The sequence below is a fragment of the Portunus trituberculatus genome, chromosome 39, assembly GCF_017591435.1.
Source record: "Portunus trituberculatus isolate SZX2019 chromosome 39, ASM1759143v1, whole genome shotgun sequence".
Lineage (NCBI taxonomy): Eukaryota > Metazoa > Arthropoda > Malacostraca > Decapoda > Portunidae > Portunus > Portunus trituberculatus.
Window position 1 is genome coordinate 12036004 of NC_059293.1, and position 25460 is coordinate 12061463.

At 38.5% G+C, this 25460-nt stretch overlaps 1 protein-coding gene across 1 annotated transcript in view; it reads left to right on the forward strand.

The window, feature by feature from the left end:
* LOC123515370 (furin-like protease 1, isoforms 1/1-X/2) overlaps positions 1 to 25460 on the forward strand; it is a 168010-nt gene that overhangs the window by 132200 nt on the left and 10350 nt on the right. The window contains 13 exon segments of the mRNA XM_045273878.1: positions 2266 to 2394; positions 3658 to 3823; positions 6021 to 6083; positions 6086 to 6204; positions 6828 to 6951; positions 7873 to 8057; positions 8579 to 8697; positions 9008 to 9115; positions 9481 to 9568; positions 11423 to 11539; positions 13151 to 13244; positions 16538 to 16945; positions 18633 to 18929. Coding sequence (XP_045129813.1) covers positions 2266 to 2394; positions 3658 to 3823; positions 6021 to 6083; positions 6086 to 6204; positions 6828 to 6951; positions 7873 to 8057; positions 8579 to 8697; positions 9008 to 9115; positions 9481 to 9568; positions 11423 to 11539; positions 13151 to 13244; positions 16538 to 16945; positions 18633 to 18929 — 2017 coding nt within the window.

Sequence of the window (25460 nt, forward strand, 5' to 3'; positions counted from 1 at the left end):
AATTAGTGAAACCTACATAGCGCTACTTTAATTCCCTCAGTACTGTGACGCATTTTTACCATGAGTTTTGGGTGTAATTAGACGATTTTATTTACATTAGGGAGCGTCTATGGAGGTCAGAAGAGTACTGGCCTGAGTCTTAACTATTTTAATCCACACAAGTCTCTGAATTCGTATGAAATCGTCAAATACTAGGCAGAATGAATATGAAAACGCGTTCCGGTACTGATGGGGTTAATAACAAAAGCAGAAAAAAAGGAAAATAGTAATGTTGATGAACGAATAAATAAATGAATTAGTAAGTAGATAGATAAAAAAAAAATAGACTCGCGCATCATTGTCATTAGATAAAGATAAGTAGATGAATATTGAAAAAGAGTAATTTAGATAAGAAAAAGACGAGTATAGATTGATGGACAGGTTGATTAATCAGTAAATAGATGACTGATTGAATACAGAATAGATGCTTACATACTTCAATATATAAATAGATAATTGATGAATATAAGATCGTGGCGCAATTCCAATAGTACCGGGAAATGAAACACGAAAACTGATAAACGAATAAGCAGATGAATTAATAGACTAGAAAATGAGAAAAAAAAAATAAGCCAAATAGATAAAATAGAGAAGTTCATAGTGACTTCAATTTAACACGAAAAGAAAAAATAAACACAAAAGTACAATGAAATAAAACACGAAAATAGATAAACGAATAAGCAGATAAATGAAAAAAAAAAAGGCAAAATAGATAAATAGAAAAACGCATAGCACAATTTAAACTTTACATGAAAAAATATACGAACACGAAAATAGATTAACGAACGAGTCAATTCAGCTAACCAATAAGTAGATCGATGCATGACAAACACAGGCACACGCTGCAGTACATAACCAGATCAGCGTTGAATCACGGCGCATCAATTTCGCCTCGTTACTAAATAGATGGATATAAACAACCCTAATCGCATCAGTTAATACCCAACTAGCATTACACTCACTCAATTGACAACACACACACACACACACACACACACACACACACACACACACACACACACACACACACACACACACACACACATTCATTCATTGGTACGACAGCTTATCTTTTATCCCTGTCCTCTACTCCCAACATACATTCTCTCTCTCTCTCTCTCTCTCTCTCTCTCTCTCTCTCTCTCTCTCTCTCTCTCTCTCTCTCTCTCTCTCTCTCTCTCTCTCTCTCTCTCTCTCTCTCTCTCATCATTCAGAATTCATAATAGATCAGATATTCATAAAGGAATTTTACAAGTTAAAGGTGGCAGTGTGAATGTTTCCCGTCTCTTAATGTAATACCACTGCAAGGTAAAGAGAATAAATACATTTCTTGGTATCACTGTATGTATGTCTGGTTTGTACAAGGAATGACACTTTTTAGACCTGATAGATTCTCGCAGCTTCTCTGGTTTTCTTTTACTTTTTTTTTTTTTCCTCATCTTCTTTCTCTCCTTTGTGTGTGTGTCAGTGTAAATGTTTCCCCCGTTTCTTTTCCCGTGTCTTAATCTAATATCACTGTATGTATGTCTAGTTTGTACAGGGAATGACGCTTTAGACCTGACTCTCTCTCTCTCTCTCTCTCTCTCTCTCTCTCTCTCTCTCTCTCTCTCTCTCTCTCTCTCTCTCTCTCTCTCTCTCTCTCTCTCTCTCTCTATATATGTGTCGAGGTAGTTATTTTCATGTTGAGGTGTTTCTGGTTATTATTTATTTGTTTATTTCTATGATATGTGTTCCTTTAGTTTCTTTTTTTTATTTTAAGAAGATATATGAAATACAATTTAAGTTTATGCATGTTAAGATAAGTGTATATGGTTATCATTATTTATTTGTTTATTTCTATGGAAAGACATGTGTTGCTTTATTTTCGTTTTTATTTCAAGGTAAGATATATAAATACAGCTTTTAAATTTATACTTGTTAAGATATAGACTTGCAGTTTTTTTTTTTTTTTTTTTTTTTTTCTTTGCGGTAAGATATTTTTAATTGATTTATTATCGAGTAGGTAAGATTTATTTAGTTCATTAGATTACAGTAAGTTATATCATTTGTGCCAGCATTCCTTGTTTTCTCGTATTTTTCCCGCTTTTTTTCCCATGATAGGGTATATATAGTTAAGTCTGTATTTAGAAGCGCGTAGGAGGAAAAGAAGAGGTGGGGACATGTCTCTTAATAAGTCACGTTGTCTGCACTACAAGGGTTTAGTTTCAAGACACCGCTCCTTTACAGAATCGTGGCGGCGGCTTGGACATGAACGTGCAGGCGGCGTGGGCGGCGGGCGCGACAGGCAAAGGCGTGGTGGTCACTATTCTGGACGATGGTTTGGAGAAGGACCACCCAGACCTCATCAAGAACTACGTGAGTGTCAGCACTGGTTGTTTTATTTCAGTCTCGGGAAACTTCACCCTCAAATGTTTCTTCATGAGAATTAAATGTTGAATGTTTTCCCAAAATGATTAATTTCTATTACTTATTAATTTTACTTTACCCTATTACTTTACTTTTGAGATATTCAGCCTTACTTTTCTTTGCTAATCTGAGCTTATCTTACCTTTCTTTTATTAACTGGCTTTACCTAAACTTATCTACCTTTCTTATATAACCAAATCTACCCTTGCTTTGACCTACCATACCTTACCTTTTCTTACATTAATATACCTAATCTAACCTTATCTTATCTTACCGTACCTCACCTTACCTCACCTCACCACACCTTACCTTACCTTGCCTAACCTTACCTAACCTTACCTAACTTCATCCAACCAAAGCTTACCTTTCTCAATTTTACCTTACCTTACCTTATCTAATTTTACCTAACATGTTTTTAGATGAGAAAACTTTTATGTGGAATGTTCGTAGGGAAATTTACCGTCAGAGAGAGAGAGAGAGAGAGAGAGAGAGAGAGAGAGAGGTATTACGTTGTTATATTGTTGTGTAAATATTTAATGTTTGTAAAGTGGAGTTTTGTATTGTTTTTGTGAATTTTCGTTATTTTTCAGTTGATACCTGTTGTTTTATTTAGTGAGAGTAATGGGGAGAGAGAGAGAGAGAGAGAGAGAGAGAGAGTGTGTGTGTAATCTACTTCTGTCAGTATTTCATGAATTCTGAGTAGTAATCGACACACACACACACACACACACACACACACACACACACACGTATACATACATACATACATACAAATATGCTGTTATTTATCCGTGTGCGCTTTCCCCTCTTGCTCTTTCTCTTCCTCTTCCTCTTCCTCTTCCTCTTCCTCCTTTTCACATATTCTGCTTCACCGTGCTGCTCTTTCTCATGTTCTTTTTAGCCTTGTTTTATCGTCTCTTTTCTACTTCTTCTACCTCCTCTTATTATTATTATTATTATTATTATTATTATTATTATTATTATTATTATTATTATTATTTTCTTGTATCTCTTTCTTCTTTTATTCCTTATCTTATAATGTTACATCAGTCTGTTCACCACCACCTCCTCCTCCTCCTCCTCCTCCTCCTCCTCCTCCTCCTCCTCCTCCTCCTCCTCCTCCTCCTTCTCCACCACCAAATCCCATAACTTCCACCTAGAACCATCCTCCACCACCACCACCACTTAACGTACCTTTCTCCCCATTGACAGGACCCCAACGCCTCATACGATGTCAACAACCACGACCAGGACCCGATGCCTCGTTACGACCTCGTGGACTCCAACAGGCACGGAACGAGATGCGCTGGAGAGGTGGCGGCGGATGCTAACAACTCCATTTGCGCCGTGGGTGTGGCGTACGAAGCCAGTGTGGGAGGTGAGAGAGAGAAGGGGGAGGGGATATACACTCAACAATGCACTGCTACTTATAATTCAGCTTAATGTAGTATTGTTGTTGAAATAAGCCGTATTAATTGATAGAGATTGATAGATAAGTAGAACGACTGACCTTTGTGAGTCGGGCAAAAGAAGAAAAAAAGGTAAAAAATAAGATAGGTAGAAAGATAGATAAAAATATACAGTAGATAAATAAGATAGATAAATACAACGCTTATGTAAATTGAGAGAGAGAGATAGATATAAGTAGAACGACTGAGCTATGTGAGTTGAGAAATAGAAAAATAGTAAAAAAAAAAAGATAAAGGTAGGTAGAAAATAGATAAAAGGATAGATAGAAAAATAGATAGATAAATACAGCGATCAAGCTGTTTGAATTGAGATAGAAAGATGTTAAAAAAAATAGGTAAATATAAAGATAAATAGAAAAATAGATAGATAAATAGAGAAAAAAATAGAGACAGACAGACACAGACACACACACACACAGAAAGAGAAAACAATCACATACACAAAATTAAACAAATATGTGATGAAGGAAAAAAAATATATATATATATATTACTAGGTGGAGGTGAGACGAGTGGATTAACGAGGACATGGATACCAGAGCGTGGGTGTGGATAGTGGTGTGTGGGTGCAAAGTGAGAAGGAGAGTTGAAAAATAGAGTGAGAAAAGTGTGAATGAAGGGAAAGTGTAATAGAGGTTGTAATGGTGGTAGTGGTGGTGGTGGTGGTGGTGAGAGGGAATGAAAGTGCGTGCGTGTATGTGGGTCACTTGGTATGTGGGTGTGGGTGGGAGGGATGTGGAAGGGTGGAGGGGGGGAGGGGGGAGTGTTAGTGAGTGGGAGAGAGATAAGGAAGAAGGAAAGGCGAGTGGAGAGGAAGGAAATAACGTGTTTGGTAATAGAACAAGATACGGAGAGAGAGAGAGAGAGAGAGAGAGAGAGAGAGAGAGAGAGAGAGAGAGAGAGAGAGAGAGAGAGTTATTATTAGGCTATTCAATATTTTTTACGTCACTACCAATTAGTTATCTATCTATCAATTAAGTCGACATGCCTATGAATTATCTATCTAAAGAATTAATTACGGAATGAAAATTGGAAGCCTTTATTACTGTCACCAGAGTCAATAGTAACTCATAAGTCTTTCTCTTAACCAAAGCAAATATGTATTTCATTTAACCACCTATGCTTGTTTATTTTGTATCTTTTGATCTATACACATAAATCTCTCTCTCTCTCTCTCTCTCTCTCTCTCTCTCTCTCTCTCTCTCTCTCTCTCTCTCTCTCTCTCTCTCTCTCTCTCTCTCTCTCTCTCTCTCTCTCTTATTCTTCTTATCTTGTCTTATTCTCTCTCTCACGCTTCTTTCCTCTTCTCATATCTTGTGTCTTGCCTCTATCTTATTATATTTTCCTTGTCTCTCCTCCTATCTTTCTTTGTCTTCTCTTCCTTCTATCTGTCCTTCAAATGTAGGTGGTTATCTCTCTTTATGATCTCATCCTTCTTTTGTCATTTCTCATCTTGTTTTCCCTTGCTTGTATTTTGCCTTTATTACCCTTTTCTTCTTTTTCGTTGTCTTCTATTATTTTATCTTGTTCTTTCCCTTTTCTCTTCTCTCTAATTCTTTCTCTCCAAGTATTATCGTCTTTTTCGTTATCCATTACCTTCTCTTCCTTTCCCTTTAATTCTCTGTTTCTCCTCTTGTTTTCTTTTTTTCTCCCTTTCCTTCTCTTCTCTGTTACTCTCTATCTCTCTAAGTATAATCGTCTTTTTTGTTTATCCCTTCTCTTCTTTTTCCCTCTGTCTTCTTTTCCGTCTAACTGTATATCTCCAAGTTCTTCTCTTTTTTTCTCTCCTCTTACTCTATTTCTCTAAAAGTATAATAGGTTTTTTTTATATTTATATTTTCCTTCCCTTCCCTCCTCGTCTTTTCCCTCTAGCTTTCTATCCCTCTTAAGTTCTTCCCTTTCCTTCTCTTCTACTGCTCTCTATCTCAAATTATAATCGCAAATCCCCTTCCCTTTTCGTCTTTTCCCTCCCAAGTTCTTCTCTTTCCTTCTCTTCTCTCTCTATCTCTTCCGTTATAATCGCCTTTTCTTTGCTTCCCCTTCCCTTCTCGTCTTTTCCCTCCTTCTGGCTCTCCATAATCATATCCCTAATCCACTAATCCACAGGGGTGCGTATGCTGGATGGGGACGTGACAGATGCAGTGGAGGCGCGGTCCCTTGCTCTCAACCCCAGCACATCGACATCTACTCTGCCTCTTGGGGCCCCGATGATGACGGCAAGACAGTGGACGGTCCCGGACAGCTGGCCACGCGCGCTTTCGTCGAGGGAATTAGAATGTGAGTATTGAAAGTTGGATTTTTTTTTCTCTCTCTCTTTTTGGTGTTCATTTGAAGGATTGTTTTGTATTTATTTATTTTTTTTTATTAATGTACTTTTTTTCTTTCAGGTTTATTTGCTTTTTTCTCTCCATCTTTTTATTTTTCTTGTTTCTTCCTTTTTTTTTCTGTTTTGTTTTGGGTTCTTGTTTTTACTCCTCCTCGTTTTCATTCCATGTCGTTGTTCCTCGTCTTTCTTATTCTTATTTGTTTTTGTTTTTCTCCCCTTTTTTTTCTTTCCTTGTTTTGCATGTTTTTTTTCCTTCTTGCTTCTAGTTTTTCTTCCTCCTTGTCATTGCTATTTACATTCTTGTTTTCTTCAATGTTTTGTTGTTCATGTTCTTTTTTCCTCCTTATTCTTTATTTCCTCTCTGATAATGTAAACAGTAAAGAAATAGTAGTAATAGTAATAGCAACAGTTGCATTATGTTCTCTTCCTCTTCGTCCATCTCCCCGTAATCCCTCTCCATCCTTTTATTATTCATATTACAACCACCTCACCAAGTTTCTCCCCAGTCACCCTCTTCACCTCATCCCCTCTCTCCCTTCACCCCCACACCCAGACACACGCCCTCAGACACACTATTCCTTCCCCAGGGACGTGACGGCAAGGGGTCCATCTTTATTTGGGCCTCGGGTAATGGAGGGCGTGATCAGGACAACTGTAACTGTGATGGCTACACCAACTCCATCTGGACCCTCAGCATCTCCTCTGCCACAGGTGGGTTCTATTACCAACTTGTTTTGTATTTACCTTGGTCTTCTTTGAGGAGGCGCACAGCTCCATTTACTAATGTTTCAGCCCTTAACCCTCAACAAATTCGGGGACCTGATGGGAAAGTGTGGTATTTTATTTTGGGTGGAGAAAGCTAAAACATGGTCAAATGTCACCTCTTACAACAAAAAGGTAGTGGGAATTATTGCTATTGTTGTTATAATTGGCGCCATCTTTGATACAATAAAGAAATCTCTAGTATATAATTGATAGTCTATCCATACAGACACTAATCTAGTTAGCATTATCTAACTAACCTAACTTAACTTAGGCTAAGTTAAGGTTTCCATACGTCCCAGATTAGCTGAGACAATCCCAATTTTGACCGCCCCCCACCCGTCCCAGCATCCCAGCATTATGGTCAGTTTGTAGATTTGTCCTGATAATGCTGCATTATCTTTTTCTTACTACTATGCAAAAAACATGTTATATATAAATGAGGTTTATAAGCAAATATATTGCAATATAATGTTGCTTTATCCTTTTCTTACCAAAATGAAATGCATTTACAGTAGCTACATATATGTAACGGCAGTGTCTTTTGATACCAAGCTACTGGAATACATAAAGTACTTTCTCTTCCTCCTCCATCTCCATCTCTGGATTTTCTCCTATTTTGGAACAATAACTTCTGTTCTAGAACACCTCTTGAAACACTGTCTCTGTCTCCATCTGCCTCTGCCTTTGTTTCCATCTCTGTCTCCTTCTATCTCTCCCTTTGTCTCTGTCTCTATCAGTCTCTGCCTCTGCTTCTGACTCCATCTGTTTCTGTTACTGTGTCAGTCTCACTTACCACCTCACCCCTTCACATACATGCAACCCAATCATTGCATCACTGATACAACCTTGCTCCCTCAACATTGACAGAGAAGGGACAGGTTCCATGGTATTCTGAGGCCTGCAGCTCCACCCTAGCTACCACCTATAGCTCAGGGTCCCTTGGAGAGAGGCAGATCATCACCACCGACCTCCACCACTCTTGCACCACCTCCCACACTGGCACTTCTGCCTCTGCCCCTCTCGCTGCTGGGATCTGTGCTCTAGCTCTTCAGGTGTGTGATCTGTGGCCTGATTAGTGTTGTTTATTAAGTAAGCTGTTTTCCGAGGGTCTTGTGTACCAGCTAAAGGATCGTGATGAAAAGGGAAGTGTAAAGGCCATTGTTTCTTGTGCTATGAGTGGAAGGGAAAGTATTTGCTTGATTTTTTATGTATTTATTGATTTGTTATTTAATTATTGGTTTGTTTTATTTATTTTTTCTTGTAATTAATGGGATAATGGGATAAGAGTGCAAGTGATGTGGTTTGTTCTGGCTCTAATCTGTCCCTTCAGTCACTATAACAGTGCCTGCTTTTGTTCTACATAGCAATTAAATCCAACATATGATATGACAGAAGTTACAAGAATTTTTCCATTATGCACATGAAAAGAAACACATGCACACATATTACTTACATTCTTAACCATGTGACCCCTATTGGAAAATGAAAGAAGTCTTGCCTTCCCCAATGGAAAGAGAAAGAAGTGAATGCTACAGGATAGTACAGATATGACAAGTGTGTTTTCCTCATACAGGTGAACAGAGACATCACCTGGAGGGACATGCAGCACATTGTGGTGCGGACAGCGCGCCCAGAGAACCTTGAGGCTCCTGATTGGCAGATCAACGGAGTGGGGCGGCACGTGTCACACAGGTGAGTGCAGGGAAGTAGTGAGCAGACTGGTGGATACACTGATGGCTAGAGAAGAACATGACAAAATAAGGGATGCTGCAAGTTTTTTTTCTTTATATACATAAGAGGAGCACTGGCCTAAGGCTACAAAAGCAATGAAAAAAAGACAAACTATTGCACCAGTTTCTAATCAAAGATCAGAAAGGCTCATCCAAAACTGGAGGATAAGTTTATTTGGTTCCTGACTAGAATTGTATCCACTATTAATGATGCAAAGGAATATTATGCAAATTGAAGTAAGATTTTAACACCACCTTCCTGTCCCTTGAAGGTTTGGCTACGGCTTGCTGGACTCCTATGCGATGGTGAAGCTTGCCCGGAACTGGACCAGTGTGCCGGCCCAGCGCTCCTGTGACGTGGAGGCGCCTCATTTGGATAAGTGAGTACCCAGGGAGAGCTTTTGTAGTGATGGGAATATCAAGGCTCACCAAATTTTACTCTTGCCTTGGTGTAGGACAGTCAAAGCAACCAAGGCTCACCAAAATCTATTATTGCCTTTGGTGTCAGACTTGTGTTACTTTGAGTGAGTGTCCTACCGAGACTTAAAATTTCACAACTGCCCATTACTAATTAGATGTTCTCTTAACTTGGTTTAGATTATTATGCATAACGAGAAAATAATTTACTCAAAGGTTGAAAATTGATAGTTGCATTAATGGGAGAGAGAGAGAGAGAGAGAGAGAGAGAGAGAGAGTGCGTGCGTGTGTGCGTGTTGTAAGTAGTCCTCTTGTTCCCACCCATCAGACTGATCCCGCAGAAGAGCTATGTGTCCCTGGAGCTTGATGTCACTGACTGTCCGGGAGTGAACTTTCTGGAGCACGTGCAAGCAAAGGTGTGTTGCTTGGTGTATTCTTGCCTTGCTGTTACCCAATACTATAGACTCTCTTCTGAAACTCTTACCTACTTGGGCAGCTCCAAAGTGTGGAGGATGTATATATGCTGCAAGGTAACAGGTATATACACAACAATAATGTAACAAAGCTTTCTGAAATAGCTAAATCAGATTCTGTGACTTACTGTGAATCTTTAAGTTAAATAATTTTGTCTTTATGAGTAGGGATATGAGAGACTATAATTTCAACCCTAGACCTTATCAATATAATAAATTAGTTACCCCCTTCTCTAGAGTTAAAGAAATTGGGTATTGATAAATGATTACTGCTCTTATTACATAAAATTATTCTTGCGTATAGCTGAAAATGTCAAAAAACATTTCTCGGGTGGGGCTTACAGCATTTCCTTCAAACCCCCCAGCTGATAAGGCTCCCTTTGCTCACAGCAACTTGTCATCAATTGCAAGGGGTGCAGGAATTCAGGTTAACCTTCTAAACTGTGATCCTGGATCTCCTATGAATGAAGGAGAGAAAGAGGGAGAGGGGAGGGAGGATGGAGGTATAGGGAAGGGAAAACCCAAGAACGACAATCATAATAGAGATATGATAATTCATGATACCTTGATTTTGAATTTTCACAATCTTTGCTTCTCTTGGTTATGCCAATCTATGATAGCTTGATTGATATTCAGCTTTGCATATAAAATCTTAATGATTGAGAGAACAGAAATTGAATAAAGGATCAAGCTCTTTTGTCTTGGTAACACTGCCTTGACTCTTCACTCCTCAGTGGTCAGTGTTTCGTGATTGTGAGCCACAGTGCTGGGAGGATGTAGGGTAAGAGTCTTGGATTATTAGAGTATTTTCTTTGTATTGAGGTAGTAATACCTTGATAGTGTGCAATATTTATGATTTATCCTACATTTTCTCTGTTATGAGGAAAAATAAGTTATATCCAAAAAGTGGGAAGGAATGACTAGAAAATACAGCCAAGATGAAAGAAGATAATGGTTTATTGTGAACATTTTAGCACAGTGGGGACAAAAACTATTTGTACAGTAGTGTGTGGCTTCCCAGTGAATTAAACTTCACTTTTTATATGTGGCTCTAGACGTGAGGCAGGTGTGAGAGGATGGGACGGGGTGTGTTGGTGACTATGGGACCACGAGTCGGGCACAGGGGCTTCACTAGCAAATATAGGATTAAATATATATAACTCAACATTTCAGTCATAAGATGTCATTATGAAGTCTAACCTCCTCCCTAACCTCCTGGAGAGTATATCAGTGAATTTCTCCCAGTGGAAAATGAGAAACCCAAATGTAAACAAAGGATTCAGCACAGGCTGAATCCTCCCAGGGAGGGAGGCTGAAGGAGCTGAAGCTCCCCCACCAGATTAGCCCCCCCAACCCAATTTTTATCCTGAATCTGCCACTACTTTCAAAGACCTCTAATTGAAGATACATGGGTTTTAAGGATGTTTTTTTATAGTTAGACTGGCAGATTAACAAGATTTCTGCATTATTTAAAAGGAACAGTCTTGTGTACCTTGCTAATCATCTCTGTGGCTGTTGAAAAATTGTGGTGAGGGAGTAAATCATGTTAGAAAAGGCTCCAGTTGAAGCTATATATGTTTTTTTATGGATGTTTTTACAGTTCCAGTGACAGATTGACAAAATTTTCACATTATTAAAAGGAAAAGCAATCTTGAGAACCCAGATAATAATCTCTGTGGTCCTTGAAAATAGTCATAGTGAGAGAGTGAAAAGTTTCTGAGAGTGAGTCTGTCTCCTTCTGTCTCATTGCTGATGTGTGATGTGTGATGGTTCTCAGTGGTGCTCTCTCCCTCACAGGTGTCCCTGTCTGCTGACCGCCGTGGTGATATTGAGATCTACTTGGCATCCCCAGCCGGCACCAAGTCAACCCTACTAGCCCAGCGTCCCCATGACAGTTCACACGCTGGCTTCCACGTGAGACTCTTGTCCTTAGCCTCTTCTGTTTCCCTCTAAAATCCTTTATAGCTTCATGTGCTCATTATAATTGTTGTGTTTCTTAAATACAGTAAAACCTCGCTTGACGAACGTCTCTAAGGACGAACAATTCAGGAGACGACCAAAAAATTTGTCAATATATCGACCCAGGGGACGAATGATATTTTGGGGGACAAACGCGGTTAAACGGCTCGCCGGCAGGCAAGCCGTTTGTGTGATAGCTAACCTGGCTATCACACCACAACAAAACAAAACATAAGCACAAAAGAAAATAGAAACAGGAACATACGAAAAATATTACATAACATAATCTCCGTGCCACCACGATTTTCTCCTGTTTTTCCTGGGCATGGTGATGTTACCGGCGCGCTCTACTGTAGCTTCCTTGGCGTTATCCTCTCTGCTATAATGGGGCCCCACATAGCGGCACTGACTTGTGACGCTACACAGCTGTTGTGTAGCTCTGGCACGCTGCGCACATCCAAAGTCCTCTCTCATGACTGTCTTCTCAGATCTTGTCTGTCTTCCTCCCCATCCTCCTCTCCTCCATTCCATCATGCCATCAACGTCCAGTCTCTCAAGTAAATAACCTTTTCTTTTTTATTCATTTTATTATCATTTTGATAGCATTTAGGTAAGTAAAACAATTTAGGCCTTTTATAATTATTTCGTTCATGTCATGCATACATTAAAGGTCTATTTTGAATGGGTTTTATGGACAAAAGTATGATTTTTCTTTTTTGGTCTGGAACGGATTAATGGTATTTCAATACATTCTTATGGGAAAAATTGATTCAGGGGACGAACAAATCGGGTGACGAACAGGATTTAGGAACGAATTATGGTCGTGAGCTGAGGTTTTACTGTACTATCTTAGTGGACACTTTTGAGAAGAAATGAGGCATTAGATATGTAAATAGATAGACAGATAGTGATAGGAGCAGCACTTTCATTTATCAATGAATAGGGTTAGCAATTTTTCTATGCAGTAAGCAATAAAAGTTATAAATACAGTGCTTCCACTTCTCATGAAGGATCAACTGTCATTTTGATGGGTTATAGATAACCTTCCATTTATTATAGGTACAATAAGCAATTAAAACAAGAGTTGCTTTATTTTTGCTTATAAAAGATCAGGCATCATATTAATTAGATGGATGACCTTCAGTCTTTGATGCAGTGAGCAGTACAAATAGCATAAAGTATCCTTCAGTGAATAGGCTTAATGTGAGTTAGTATGAATGTGAAAGTTGTGTGCCTCATCTTAGTTAACCTCACTTTGAAAAGACAGCCTTGTTATTTGTATGTATTTTTTTAAGCAACTCGGTAGTTGTCAAAAGAAATGCTATCCTTAGTATTGAAAGATTACTATAGTTTGGCTTAAGTGTGACTCTTAAACTTCTGAAGCCCCAAACAGCAAAAATTTTGAACCATGATATAAAGAATGGTATTAAAGTTTGTCTTAATTATGACTCTCACCTCCAAATCCATAAGCAGCAAAAAAAAAAAATCAGTTTACCTTGCTACAATACAAGTCTAAATTACCAAAGCTTTGAGCAGCAGCAACACTGAGTATCCTTTTGCCGGCAGTCGTGGCCCTTCATGACGGTGCACATGTGGGGCGAGAGACCGCTGGGCAAGTGGGTCCTGGAGGTTCACAACAATGGACATTTCTTCACCACTGGTACGTTGTGGCGGGGCGGTGTTGGTCATGGTGGTGGTGGTGGGGGTGGTGGTGGTGGTGGTGGAGGTAATGGGAGATGGGATTGCTGGGAGGAATGTTAGTGGTGATGTCTCTTGGTTCAGCTGGTAGGGAATTGGGATGATGGTAGTAGTGGTAGTAGTGGTGGTAGGAATGATAAATGTAGTAGTTGTTGTAGCATATGAAAAGTATACAAGGAATGCACACTTGTAGATCTTATGTATGTTAGCAACTTAGCAGTAAAGTCAGACTCGCAGATTTTGATTAGTGTTACAGATAATCTTCCCAGGGAGTTATTGCTTCTCTGATCCCTAATGTCAAGTTTTTATATAGATTTTGAAGTGGTGAATTGAGTGACTAACTAAGCTTTTGATGGACTAGGTTTAAAAGCTCCTGTTGATGAGTTTTTCAGCCAAAAGGTCCCTCCAAGGATGTGCATGAGCAGGCTAGTGTAAGTGTTGTGTGTGTGTGACCTGGTAATACTCCTCGTGTTTGCTTACACTCCTCTGCATCTTACTCACGTCTGCCCTTCAAATTGTGCTGAGGGAGTTTTTTTAGTTATTTGTTTCACACAGTATAGATCAATAGAATATCACTTCATACAATTTGGCATTAATGTTCAAGGACTAAATTGTTACATACCATAGATCAACAGAATATTACTTATTACAACTTGGCATTCATTGTTTAGGAGTCAAATAATATATTGACAGAATCTCACTTGATACAGTATAACATTTAATGACCAGAGGCATAAGGACTGCCAGACTTGGTATTTGAGAGTTGTTCAGTCCTGGCATCCAAGACTCTGTACACTTTCAAGTCTATGGTAGGGGTTCAATCTCCAGCCAGGATAATTTTCTTGGGCAAAATTAATTCAGATGAGTATATCAGGGTTTCAGTGATACTCCATGGTGAACATAAGAATAGTAGATGTATTTATGAGGCTCATATTATTGGGTTGATATTTATATGTTATTTTTATGCATCAACCAAAGGCTTCAAAAAATTGAAAATAAAGGCCCATTGAGATGCTGTAAAAAAAAAAAAGGAACAAAAGGATTATCCCAAATTGGAGAAATGCCTTGAAACTATTTAGCCTCTAGATGGCTCATGTGCTCTTATCACATTGTAATATTAAAGAAAATAAATCAAATACATTATTATTAAAAATATCGCAGTTTTTGGTTCTTATAGTAAATTAAATGGTTTGTATAGTTTTGAGAATTATGAACCTGTCTATCATTTCAATCAAGTTAATCATGGTTATTATTATTATCATCATTCCTCATATGCAGAAAATTTTTAGGTCTATAAAGATCATCATATGGTTGCTGATCACTAAGACTGTTATCATGTTTTGTTTGACTTTACATTGTATTCATAGCTTCATACCTTTAAATATATTTGTGATTATTCTGCTATTGACACTTTTGTACTGCTGCTGCTGCTGCTGCTACTACTACCACCAGTACTATTACCACTACTTCAACTACTACCACTATTCTTACTTGTACTCCTACTACCTCTACCACCTTCACCTCCATTACCCTTACTACTACTACTACTAATGTATAATATTTCTACTCTTGTTTGCATAATTCCAATAACGTATATTTGAGATATTTATATTCATACTATTGGCTTATGACAACTATTTTCAACTTCCATATCAGTTTGCACCTTGTATGATCACTTTGTTTCTTTTACTTAGCTGCTCAATTTTTTACATCTGTACAGTCTTGTCTTTTCTCTTCTCACTTGTGCTTTTTTTTCCTACTATTTATTCACTCAGGTTTATGTGTGTGACTTTCCTTATTTCCCCAACTATTGCTGCCACACAGAACACAGGAGAAGGAAGAACTGATCGATTGATTGATTAGCCATAAGGTGCTACAAAATCAGGGTCATGTAGCCCCAGAATGTCATTGAGATTGTATGGGTTAAGGTGTTCAGTATAGGATTCTTGTTTTTATAGAGATGGCTTAATGTTGGGTGTTTGTAATATGAAAATGCATCTGAAATGGTGAAGGGCATGTTACTTATTAACACTTCCACTGCAATATACAACAATTCATAATACTACAAGTATCTGCAGGAGAAAAGGGTATTAAAAGAAATTTTACTTTGCAGCTTCTTGCCAGTTTCATTTGAAAGTAATCATAGAGCAGTGAAAGATGTGTCTGTATTGTTAGTAATTAATGAAAGATGTGTAAAACAAAAGTGAGTGGCATACTGGTTCCAGAGAGAGAGAGAGAGAGAGATGCAGTTTTGAGAACTAGGTAAAAAGTTGTTTATCCATGACAACATATACTGTACATATAGCACCAGCAAGAGAGAGAGAGAGACAAAGATAGAGACCACCGTGGTACAGTGGAACCATGCGTGCTTTGAGGTCCGAGGGGTCTCCAAGCGCACGGGTTCGAATCCTGTCCACGGTCTGAGTGTAGGTTGGGCTTCCTCACTCGGGGCAACGGTTTCCTAGCAGGTGGGCTTTAAGATAGAGGTACCCCAGAAAAATATCCCCTTTAGCCCATAAATTCCCATGAAAAGCCCACATGGTATAAATAAAAAAAAGAGAGAGAGAGAGAGAGAATGCTGTGTATTTGTAACAACAGATAATGTGTGGAAACAGATGCTAAGTTAGACAGTGCCTCTCTTGTTTGAGTAATAGTGAAACAGCCTGAGTGCTAGTCTTGACAGAGATGTTTAGACACATACCAGAAAATCTTTTGACATATTTAGGAGATATTTATGAAAAGAAAAAAAAAAAGGGATGGAAAATGACAGTATATACAGTTGATTTATTCATTTTCCTTTTTTTTTCCTGGTAGCATGAACAAAGACTTAGATCCTACCTATTAGTTACTTTCTGTGGCTGTTGAAGGAAGCGTATTGGAGTGCTGTGTGAAGGGCTGTGGCTGATTTTTTATCTTTACTTTTCAACATTTCCTTCTGGTGTGAGGAATGGGCTGAGGACTGTCACTGTAGACTGCTCATGATGATGGTGGTGGTGGTGGTGGTGGTGGTGGTGGTGGTGGTGGTGGTGGTGGTGGATCACTACAGCTACTTTACTTGTCTTTTATGCATATTATTTATGTATATTTAAAAGAAAAAAAAAACTGGGATTTTATTGTTATGGGAGTAACCTGTTAGTGTAGCTAATTGCACTGCCCCTCCTTTCACCCCCTTTCCACACCACCTTCTTGTCCACTGCTGCTGCTGCTGATGCTGCTGCTGACCTGCTGACCTGCTGCTGAACGGCTGCCCTGTAGGATCCACCTTGCTGGAGGGGTGGCAACTGATCTTTTATGGCACCAGAACTAACTATGACACGTGGCAGGCACGAGGAGCGCGGAGAAACCGTGGTGGTGGCAGTGGTGGTGGTGGCGTGGTGGGCCGAAGGGGAGGTGGTGGCTCTTCTGTACCTTTCCCCTACAGGAGGAACCACCCCATCACCCCTCCTTCCACTACAACCACCACTACCACCACCACAAGCACCACCACCACTACTACCACTTCTCCCACTACCTCTGCCACCACATCCACACCTTGGCACCCATACTCCATTCACAAATACCCTCAATACAGTATCCCCCAACAATACCCTCACAACCCACCACAAGGCTCCCTCCCTGCCCCCATGCGCCCACCAAATCACCGCGACAGCTCACACCACAAGGGTAAATAGACCAGTGGATGTTCCTATCACTCCTGCTGTGTCCTGTGTGTTTTGCCTGCGATATGCCCACGTTTCCTGCATGTGGATGAGACATGTTTTAAAGCTCCAAGCATACCTACTGTTCACTCTGCCAGCATGTGTGTGGGGAATGAACCAAATGCTGCCTTGTTTGCTATACATTAATCCTGTCTTTTTTTTTAGAAGAGCTGCATGTGTTTTTTATTCCAGTTTCCATAAATATGAAAAGAAAATGCTAAAATGTTTATTCTGAATGTTTCTTTGCAGCTGTCTTTCATTTTTTTTCTAAAATGTTTCTGTAATTGATTTTCATTACAGGCTTTGAAATGCATGACGTAAATGGATACACCTTTTTTTTTATTTTTGACTCCAATGACTGTGTTGCTTCAGTTGCTTCCTTTTTCAAGCAGGAATTACTGACTGAGTGGCTTCCACATGCCATGCACCTCTTGAATTTAATGTCTTAAAACTACCATGGAGGAGACATACAATAAGAAAACAAAGCTGAATTCAATGTTCAACCTGATGATTCCTTTTGCCTAGAATTTAGTATATGTCCATAAAACTTTCCTTTGTTAATTATCGATTCACTTCTGAAATGTTGTTTTGCTGATGATTGTTTTCATTCTTGCATGTGTGGCCATTTCCTCCATTCTCCTCTCCTCCCTTCCTCTCTTGTCCCCTCCCCTCTCCTCCCATTCCCTTGCCTTCCCTGGTCTGGCCTCCCTGTGTGTGAGGCTTGAGGTCTATGTCTCCTTGAAGGATGCACATTGATGATGCTGCTTTTTTGGCTGAAAAATCTGTGAATGGAATGTGGCAAGTAGTATCACTTGAATAAGCTAATGTAGGCTTTACTTTGTTTTTTTTTATTATTATTATTATTTATTCAGTTGCTTGTTCTCAGTGTGGGGCTATACATAGGAGGAAAACGTAATAAGATACTCTCTGTGGGGTTTTGTTCATGTTTGGTTTGGTAGCAGTATGTATTCATGTGAATAGTGCTGTTATAGAGGAAAAATGTCAGCCTTATTAAAGCTGACCGCAAAAGATTCTCATGAGATGAAAGGACTGGCTGAATGTCTGAACTAGCCATCACAACACACCTTATCAGGATAATTATACTCAGTTCATGTTTGTTTTGGACTTCAGAAATTATCTAGTAGTATTCCTTTTTCTTATGTCAGTAGATTTTCTTTTATATTATACTTTTGTTTGAAGTAATTTTATATTAACATTATCAGTCACTCAAATAACCATTGTAACTTACATAAAGAATTATCTAATCTGCTTGTCTCCTTTACAAAAACTTGACCATGTATATTAGCCTTTTTATTTTTCATTATTATTCAGTCACATATGCTTGATATTTCTATTTGTCTGTCCCCATATCTATTTACCTATTCATCATTATCCTGATGCCATTCCAGGAAGTGCTAAAGAAGGTGGCTGTGGCAGAAGATTCTTTACATGTTCCTCTCCCCTTCCTTTCTTTCCTTCCTGAAATACTGTAAATGGCTCCGTTTACATGTTGTCATTATCAGCCATCTGTGCATGATCCTTAGCTACCAAACATGTTTACACAATACCAAATTCTTCATACATAATTGTGAGTATGCTTCACCTGTGCAGTACAATTCATCCACACACACTAAACTCTGCTGGTGTTGCAGGCAAAGCTGGCATGAAGGACTGGAGCATCACAATGTATGGTACTGAGACTGAGCCAGGCCAGGAGGTGCCACCCCTTGTTGGAGAGCAACACCACTCCCAGAGCGACCCTGCAATGCACCACGTTGTTGACACCACTGAGGGGAAGACGGAGACACGTGACCCAGGCACCCACATGACTGGCTACCCATCCTTGCCCTCCTCTGCACCACATCTTGCCACCACCCCCCTACCAGTACCCATGGAGAAGGTGCTCCCCATGGGGTGTCTGCGCAGCTCAGCTGTGGGGGCTTGCTTAGGTTTGTGCCTTGTGGTGGTGGTGATTCATTTGGTGGTGGGTGCTCTCTTCCTGCCCCAGTCCAGCCTCAACAAGAAAGCCTCCCACTGCCCACCCCAGCCTAGGTTAGCTAAGTGCTACAGTAGCGCAGTGGGTGGAGGCTCTGTGAGGGTTTTGTTAAGCTGTCGGGACAGTATAGTTGGGTGCAGTTAGTGTCAGGGTTTATAGGTAGAGATTTTTAACTTGTGGGTCTGAGAGTTTGAGCTCATGTATGATGGATGCTGCCTTTGGTTTGGACAAGACTGCAGTGTCATTGGTCCAATATTGTGCCACACTATCTTTGGTCCATATTGTGCCACACTACCATTGGTCCAGATAGAACCACAATGCCATTGGTCTGGATGGCTTCACAGCACCATTGACCTGATCAGCACCACATGGCTGCTGGGTCTCCACAGCACTACAGCATCTTTAGTCATACTTCTGTTCCACCAAGAACCAGAAAATCTATTTGGTCTTCTAGAAGGCATTGAAAGTAACAACTTGAAGTGTGAGCACTTGATGATATATCAAAATTACCTCTTCAGATACATATATATAGTTCTGTGTTTTTACTACTGTCAAGGTGAACCCCTCCATCTCTTTTTATGTAAAAATTTTACAGTGTTGTACAGTCTACTTTCTCTCCTTAAGTGTTATTTTTCATATAGTGCCTTTGGCATTTTATACTAATTTATACTCTACAAACCTTGAACGTATCTTTATGCTGCCTTGAGCATTTCTGTGCTGCTGCCATTACTGCTGCTGCTGTTGCCTGACCAGCCAGACCAAGTTCATAGCAAGGTGTTTGTCACAAGTGTGGAGCACCGCCAGAATTGTACAGAATTCCTTAATTTTACACAGCTTATTTTTTAGTCATTTTATGTCTCTTCCCACAATATGTGGTGAGACGCCCAACCTTGCACGGCGTCCCCGCCTTGGGTCCACAACACCTCACTGGAGACTTGGCTGCTGTGAATTCTAGGAAAAGAAAGGAGCGTGAACTGAACATGAAGATGAAAAAAAGGCAGCCAGCTAGTTTTGAATTTGCGATGTGTGTATGTATATGTGTGTGTGTGTGTGTGTGTGTGTGTGTGTGTGTGTGTGTGTGTGTGTGTGTGTGTGTGTGTGTGGCACAGTGGCACAGGTAGTGTTAGGGAAGAGTGGAGCGGTGACATATTGACAGCTTAGATCAGTAGTGCTCATGTCTTCAGAGAGAGAGAGAGAGAGAGAGAGAGAGAAAGCAAGCAAGAGTGAGAGTGAGAGAAAGAAAGAGCAGGAGTTGCAGTAGACAGGAGTTGAGTATTTGTTGTGTAAGTTCCAAGGGGCATCTGTGTGTGTGTTTGTATGGCCTTCAAGGTCTTGCCACATTGCAGTCAGTCTCAGGAAGAAGATGGCAGCCTGCTGAGCACATGTTATAGTACAGAGGCAGTTTACTGAGTCTTTCTCCCACAGAGGTTTGCCACAACTGGGGCCCAGATGTAAATATTCACTCGGTATCACAGTGCATTTTCATCATTGTCTCATGAGTATTTGGGTGAATCTGTTCGGCACTCGTGTATGTGTATGCACATGTGCGTTTATTTGTGTGTTTATGTGTGTATGTGTGTGTGTATGTGAGTGTGAGTGTGAGTTAAGAGATAGAAAGAGTAGAATCGTAAGTGAAAAATTGGAATGTTTTTTAATCATATTCTCTGAAACACGCATAGTTTCTTTTGATAAATTCCACCGGGCCATTTTTATATCTTGAGAGGAAGTTTGATACTGAACATTCTTTAAGCATTTATCAAGATTCAAATCTTTCTAGGCAGTCTTAAAACCAGAAAAGATCACATTGTAGCTTCTCAGCAAGCAGTGATGTAGTGATTGGCTCTTATTGGTCTTCATTTTACTCTCTCATTGATTTTTTCCCAGAGTTTTGAGATTATGTGGTGTGGAAGGATCATGTGGCTGCAAGTTTTTGATACCTCGTGTGTAACCAAAGACATTTTTTTTTTTTTTTATTTTAGTTTTTTTTTTTTTTTTTTTAGTTTCTTTTTTTTTTTTTTTTGTTATAATATATGTTATTCTTTTTACTGTTTTTTCTTGTTTGTTTCATTGTAAGTGTTACTGATAGAAAAGGGAAGGTGTTTTCTGTAGTTGAGTGTGTGTGTGTGTGTGTGTGATGTGTTTTCCTCAGGCCAACAAGAAGGGGTGGCTATACTTTTACTGTAAATAGGAGGGGCATAGTTTTTTAGACGATAAGTTGTACAAGATTTTTTCAAGTAGCATTTAGCGATATACAGAAGCAACTCTGCTGGAAGGTTGCTATTATGGTTGAGTTGTGAGTTTGTTCATTATATATCTGCAATAGTCTATCGTACCACTGTTAATTCATGCACTCTTACCTCTCATGCCACAAAGGCATATACATACATTAGCTTCCCAACATAACAAAATAAGACAAACTTGAGATACAACACATGCTCTCAGATACCACTTAGTGTTTTCTCTTTCTGTCCATCCATTGGAGGGTCTCTAATAAGCTCCTATGGTCATGTTATATCATGTTAGTTAAGTTTAAATGTTTTATCTTTTATCCATTCATTTTCTGTAAGAAATAGTATTACTACTTGTTCTGTATTTTATGGGTCATTTTGAATTTTTTCATTATTGTAAAATTCTAAATGACAAAAAAAAAAACACAAAAGTCACTTCAGTTTGTGAACAAAAAGCCCTCCCAAAAAAGTAGCTTCATAGAAATATTACTCCAGTTGTTGGAGAGAAAGAGAAAGAAAAAAAGAAAAAAAAAACATTATTACCTCAATCTTCCCCATAGAGGTCCATATGAAACCATTCTGACCCTCCATAGACATTCCAGATTTGCTCCTCACACTCTGGAGAGGACAATACAGCTCAAGGTTTTCTCTCACTGGATTTTTTGCTCAGTTCAAGTGGTGTTATTTCTGTAGGTCCTAAATTTTTTCCTTAGGCCGGCAACAGAGAAGCCTGGGGTCAGTAGAAATAACTTATGGTAGATGGTATAGGTATTAAATGTTTGTTTATTTATTATTCTTACAACTCCAGCTTCTGAAATTTTATAATTTTTTTAGTGTTGCATCTTGCTTCTTTTGTTATCCTTGTTGTCATTATTGTTATTACCATGTTAGTGTTCTATTACTATTAATCATCACGTTTTTTTTAAGGATCAGTGAAGGTTTTTAAGTTGTTTATTAAGATTAATTTTTCAGAGTTAAGTTTTCTGTGATTGTTTCCTGTTTTGAGGGGGACTTTAATCAGGGAAAGAGAGATTGGTAGTAGTACTTTTCCTTCCCCAATGATAAAAGTTCTCCATGATATGCATCTAGTATAAGTATGTTTTTTTTTTCTTCTTTTTTTTCTGTCAATCACTAGTTACGTAATTTTTTTTTTTTTTTTTTTTTCCTATGATATATTTAGTGGAATTCGTGAAGTTCTGACAAATTACCTGAGTTAGCGCAAAACTGTTTTAGTTGGCCGGTTTCTCGGCGTAGAAGCCTCTCTTGTTTAAAGGGGAATGTGGAATATTATGAACATTTGTTTTGATTTATAGTATTAAGCCTTTCATGTACCTAGATATTAATTTTAGTTTGTTGCCAGAGTGATGATGTGCTGAAGGTAAAAGGCAAAAATGCCGTTGTGTGTGTGTGTGTGTGTGTGTGTGTGTGTGTGTTGTAGTGTAGGTAAAAATGTCTTTTCTGTCTTTCTTTATTTTTCTTCATAGTGTTTGTGTGATTCCAGATCAGTGTATGCTTTTATAATCAAGCTTTTTTTTTCCCAGTAACTCATCCAGTGTTGTGTCTGTTTCATGTAGGTTCAATAGTTACTGTTCCATTTCACCAGTGGAGGTACAGAAATGATACATAGAAGTGGCATGAGAAACTTATATTGGAAAATTTTTAGTAGTGCTCTGAGGGAAATAATAATAACTATAAGATGATGAAATAATTGGAAATTTCATTAGGAGTATGACATAAAAAGTCTATAGGAGTGTCATTAGGAAAATTATTCTAATTTGAAGTCACAAATATGAATACTTGTATGCCAGTGTGTGCATGAGATGTATCACTCAAACACATATCAGTGCTCATAAAAAATTTAAGTTAGAATTCTTAAGGTAATTTTTTGTCATGGGAAAAATGAGATGTATTATAGTCAACTCGCTTGGATTCTCATCGATGCTCGTGAGAATTCACTAACAAAATATCACTCCAGATAGGTGTAGAAAACAAAATACATTGATTTTTATTAAAATTTTCTGTCACGGAATAACTTGTTCTTTCAAAGATATATTATGATTGACTCATTTGTGCACATACACACATTATTACTATAAGAATGAAATAAAAAACAAGGCAAAAAAAATTGAATGAGAGATCTGAAATCTACTTTTCATAGTTAGCTCAAAATTTGCATAAATTTTTATTGAATTTTCTCTTATGTATATTTCTATCCAATCAAAAACATCTTTCCTAAGTTATAAGCATTAATAGATTTACAGATACAAATGCTGCTTTGATATCGTGCCTCAATGGAGAAGAAAGATTAATTCCACTGGCACATAATGTAAACATGAAAAATTGGGTACATTGAACTGGATGGAAACAGTGAAAATAATGAATGGTGTGTAAAGTTTTAGTTATAGATGTGTTTAGTAAGAGAGAGAGAGAGAGAGAGAGAGAGAGAGAGAGAGAGAGAGAGAGAGAGAGAGAGAAAAAAAGTGTTATATTCTCTTGTTTCATCATCTTCAGTCTAGTGTGGATTGCTAGGCTGTGTGAGGACTTTTATACAATACCCAAACAAGGAACAGAGAGCAGTGTAGGAAGTGTGTATGTAGACAGCCAAGAAGATTGAATGGAATATGTATGAATCTCTGCATTGATGTATGAGTATAAGAGTGAATACATAGCTCAGTCATTTTCTTAATCTTCTCATCCAAAAAAGATTAAATGGTTTTGCATTTGAAAGTAAGTAAGGTAAGAAAATATTAAGTGAAACCAGCATGTGTAATATTGTCTTTAATGAAGTTATGATTAAATGGTAAATTTATGTGCAAATTGCAAAGTAAGAGCAAAAACTTTTGCTATATATACACAAGTAAAGTAAAAATTCTGTAATGGAAAATGAGGGGTTGGCACATATTCATGCATGTGCAATGTTATGATAATCAGTCTGCCGAGTCTCATTGAAGATGACACGTATGCGAGTGTCTGTATGTGCACGTGTGTGTGTGTGTGTGTGTAAGTGTGTGCGCGTGCGCGTCTTCCCGTTGTGTGTCTGGTCTGAGTGGAATGTGAGTGCCTGGCACGACAGTGAAGGGGCAAGAGAAAAAAAAATCTTGTGTATTTATACATATTATGATACATGTAAGGATATTTGTGTTGATGTTCAAATCTTTTTATAAATTGCATTTTTAAGAAGATGGTTGTGGAGGATTGGTGTCACATATTGAGTGTTTGTCTTTGTAATAAGTCGCATGTGACAAATAAAACATCTTTTTTTTACTTGCGACTTTTGTTATTCTGGTAGTTAGTGTAGCGAAGAATTTTCAAATGTTTTTTGTAACATTATTTTAATTATGAAGAGATACACTAAAAACAATGCCTATATATTTTATGATAATGGTTAGGGATGATATTGATTTGCTACATTTGAACAAGTCATTAATCTTAGTCATGTTCTTTCCTCCATGCATCTTAATGATAACCAACCTCTACATAAAACTGTTCTTTCCCTATAGTCACTTCTTGCAGGTAGTGAAGGCTTTTATCTGAATGGATTTTAGGCTGTCAGTAATATCCAAAGATTTTAAGGAGGGTAAGACTTCATTTTTATCACTGCAGTTGCACTAAAATTCTCCCACTCACTGAGTTGGACATTTCTGTATGATGCTAAAAGTACCACTGGGTAGAGATAAAGCACAATGGAGAGAGCCTTTACAGATAGAGGATGTTAATGTGTATACTTCCTTGCTACTTGTCATGTGCAGAGAGCAGACTATATATTCACTTCCAGTCATAAAAATCAGTTAGTCAGTGATTCTTTTAGTTGTCTGCCTCAAGTTGTTATTCACTGTCTCTTAAGGTCTCTGCCATAGTGTGATAAATGCCATTCACTGCACGGGCTGAAATATTCTCTGTAATGCCCAAGTGGCAGGAGTTTGCATGTACTACATCTCTGCTTGGGGAAGGATCTTGGCATGTCACTTTTTGTACTTTCAGATAGATCAAATCTAATGCATTGTTTTACATTTTTCTCTTTATACACTGAAATTCATAAACTTGCATTCTTGTTCTGTTTTCCTTTGTTTTCTAGATATCAATTGCTTTGAGAAACATTGTACGTAGTGAAATGTTTAGGTATAGATAGCTTGGAATGAATGCAGAGAAAGTTTTACATGAGTGTGGAGGTAATGATAGTGTGTGGTACTGAATCATAGGAAAAGAGACTGAATACAGTGAAGGTGTCCAAGGAATAAGGTATAAAGTGAGAAATT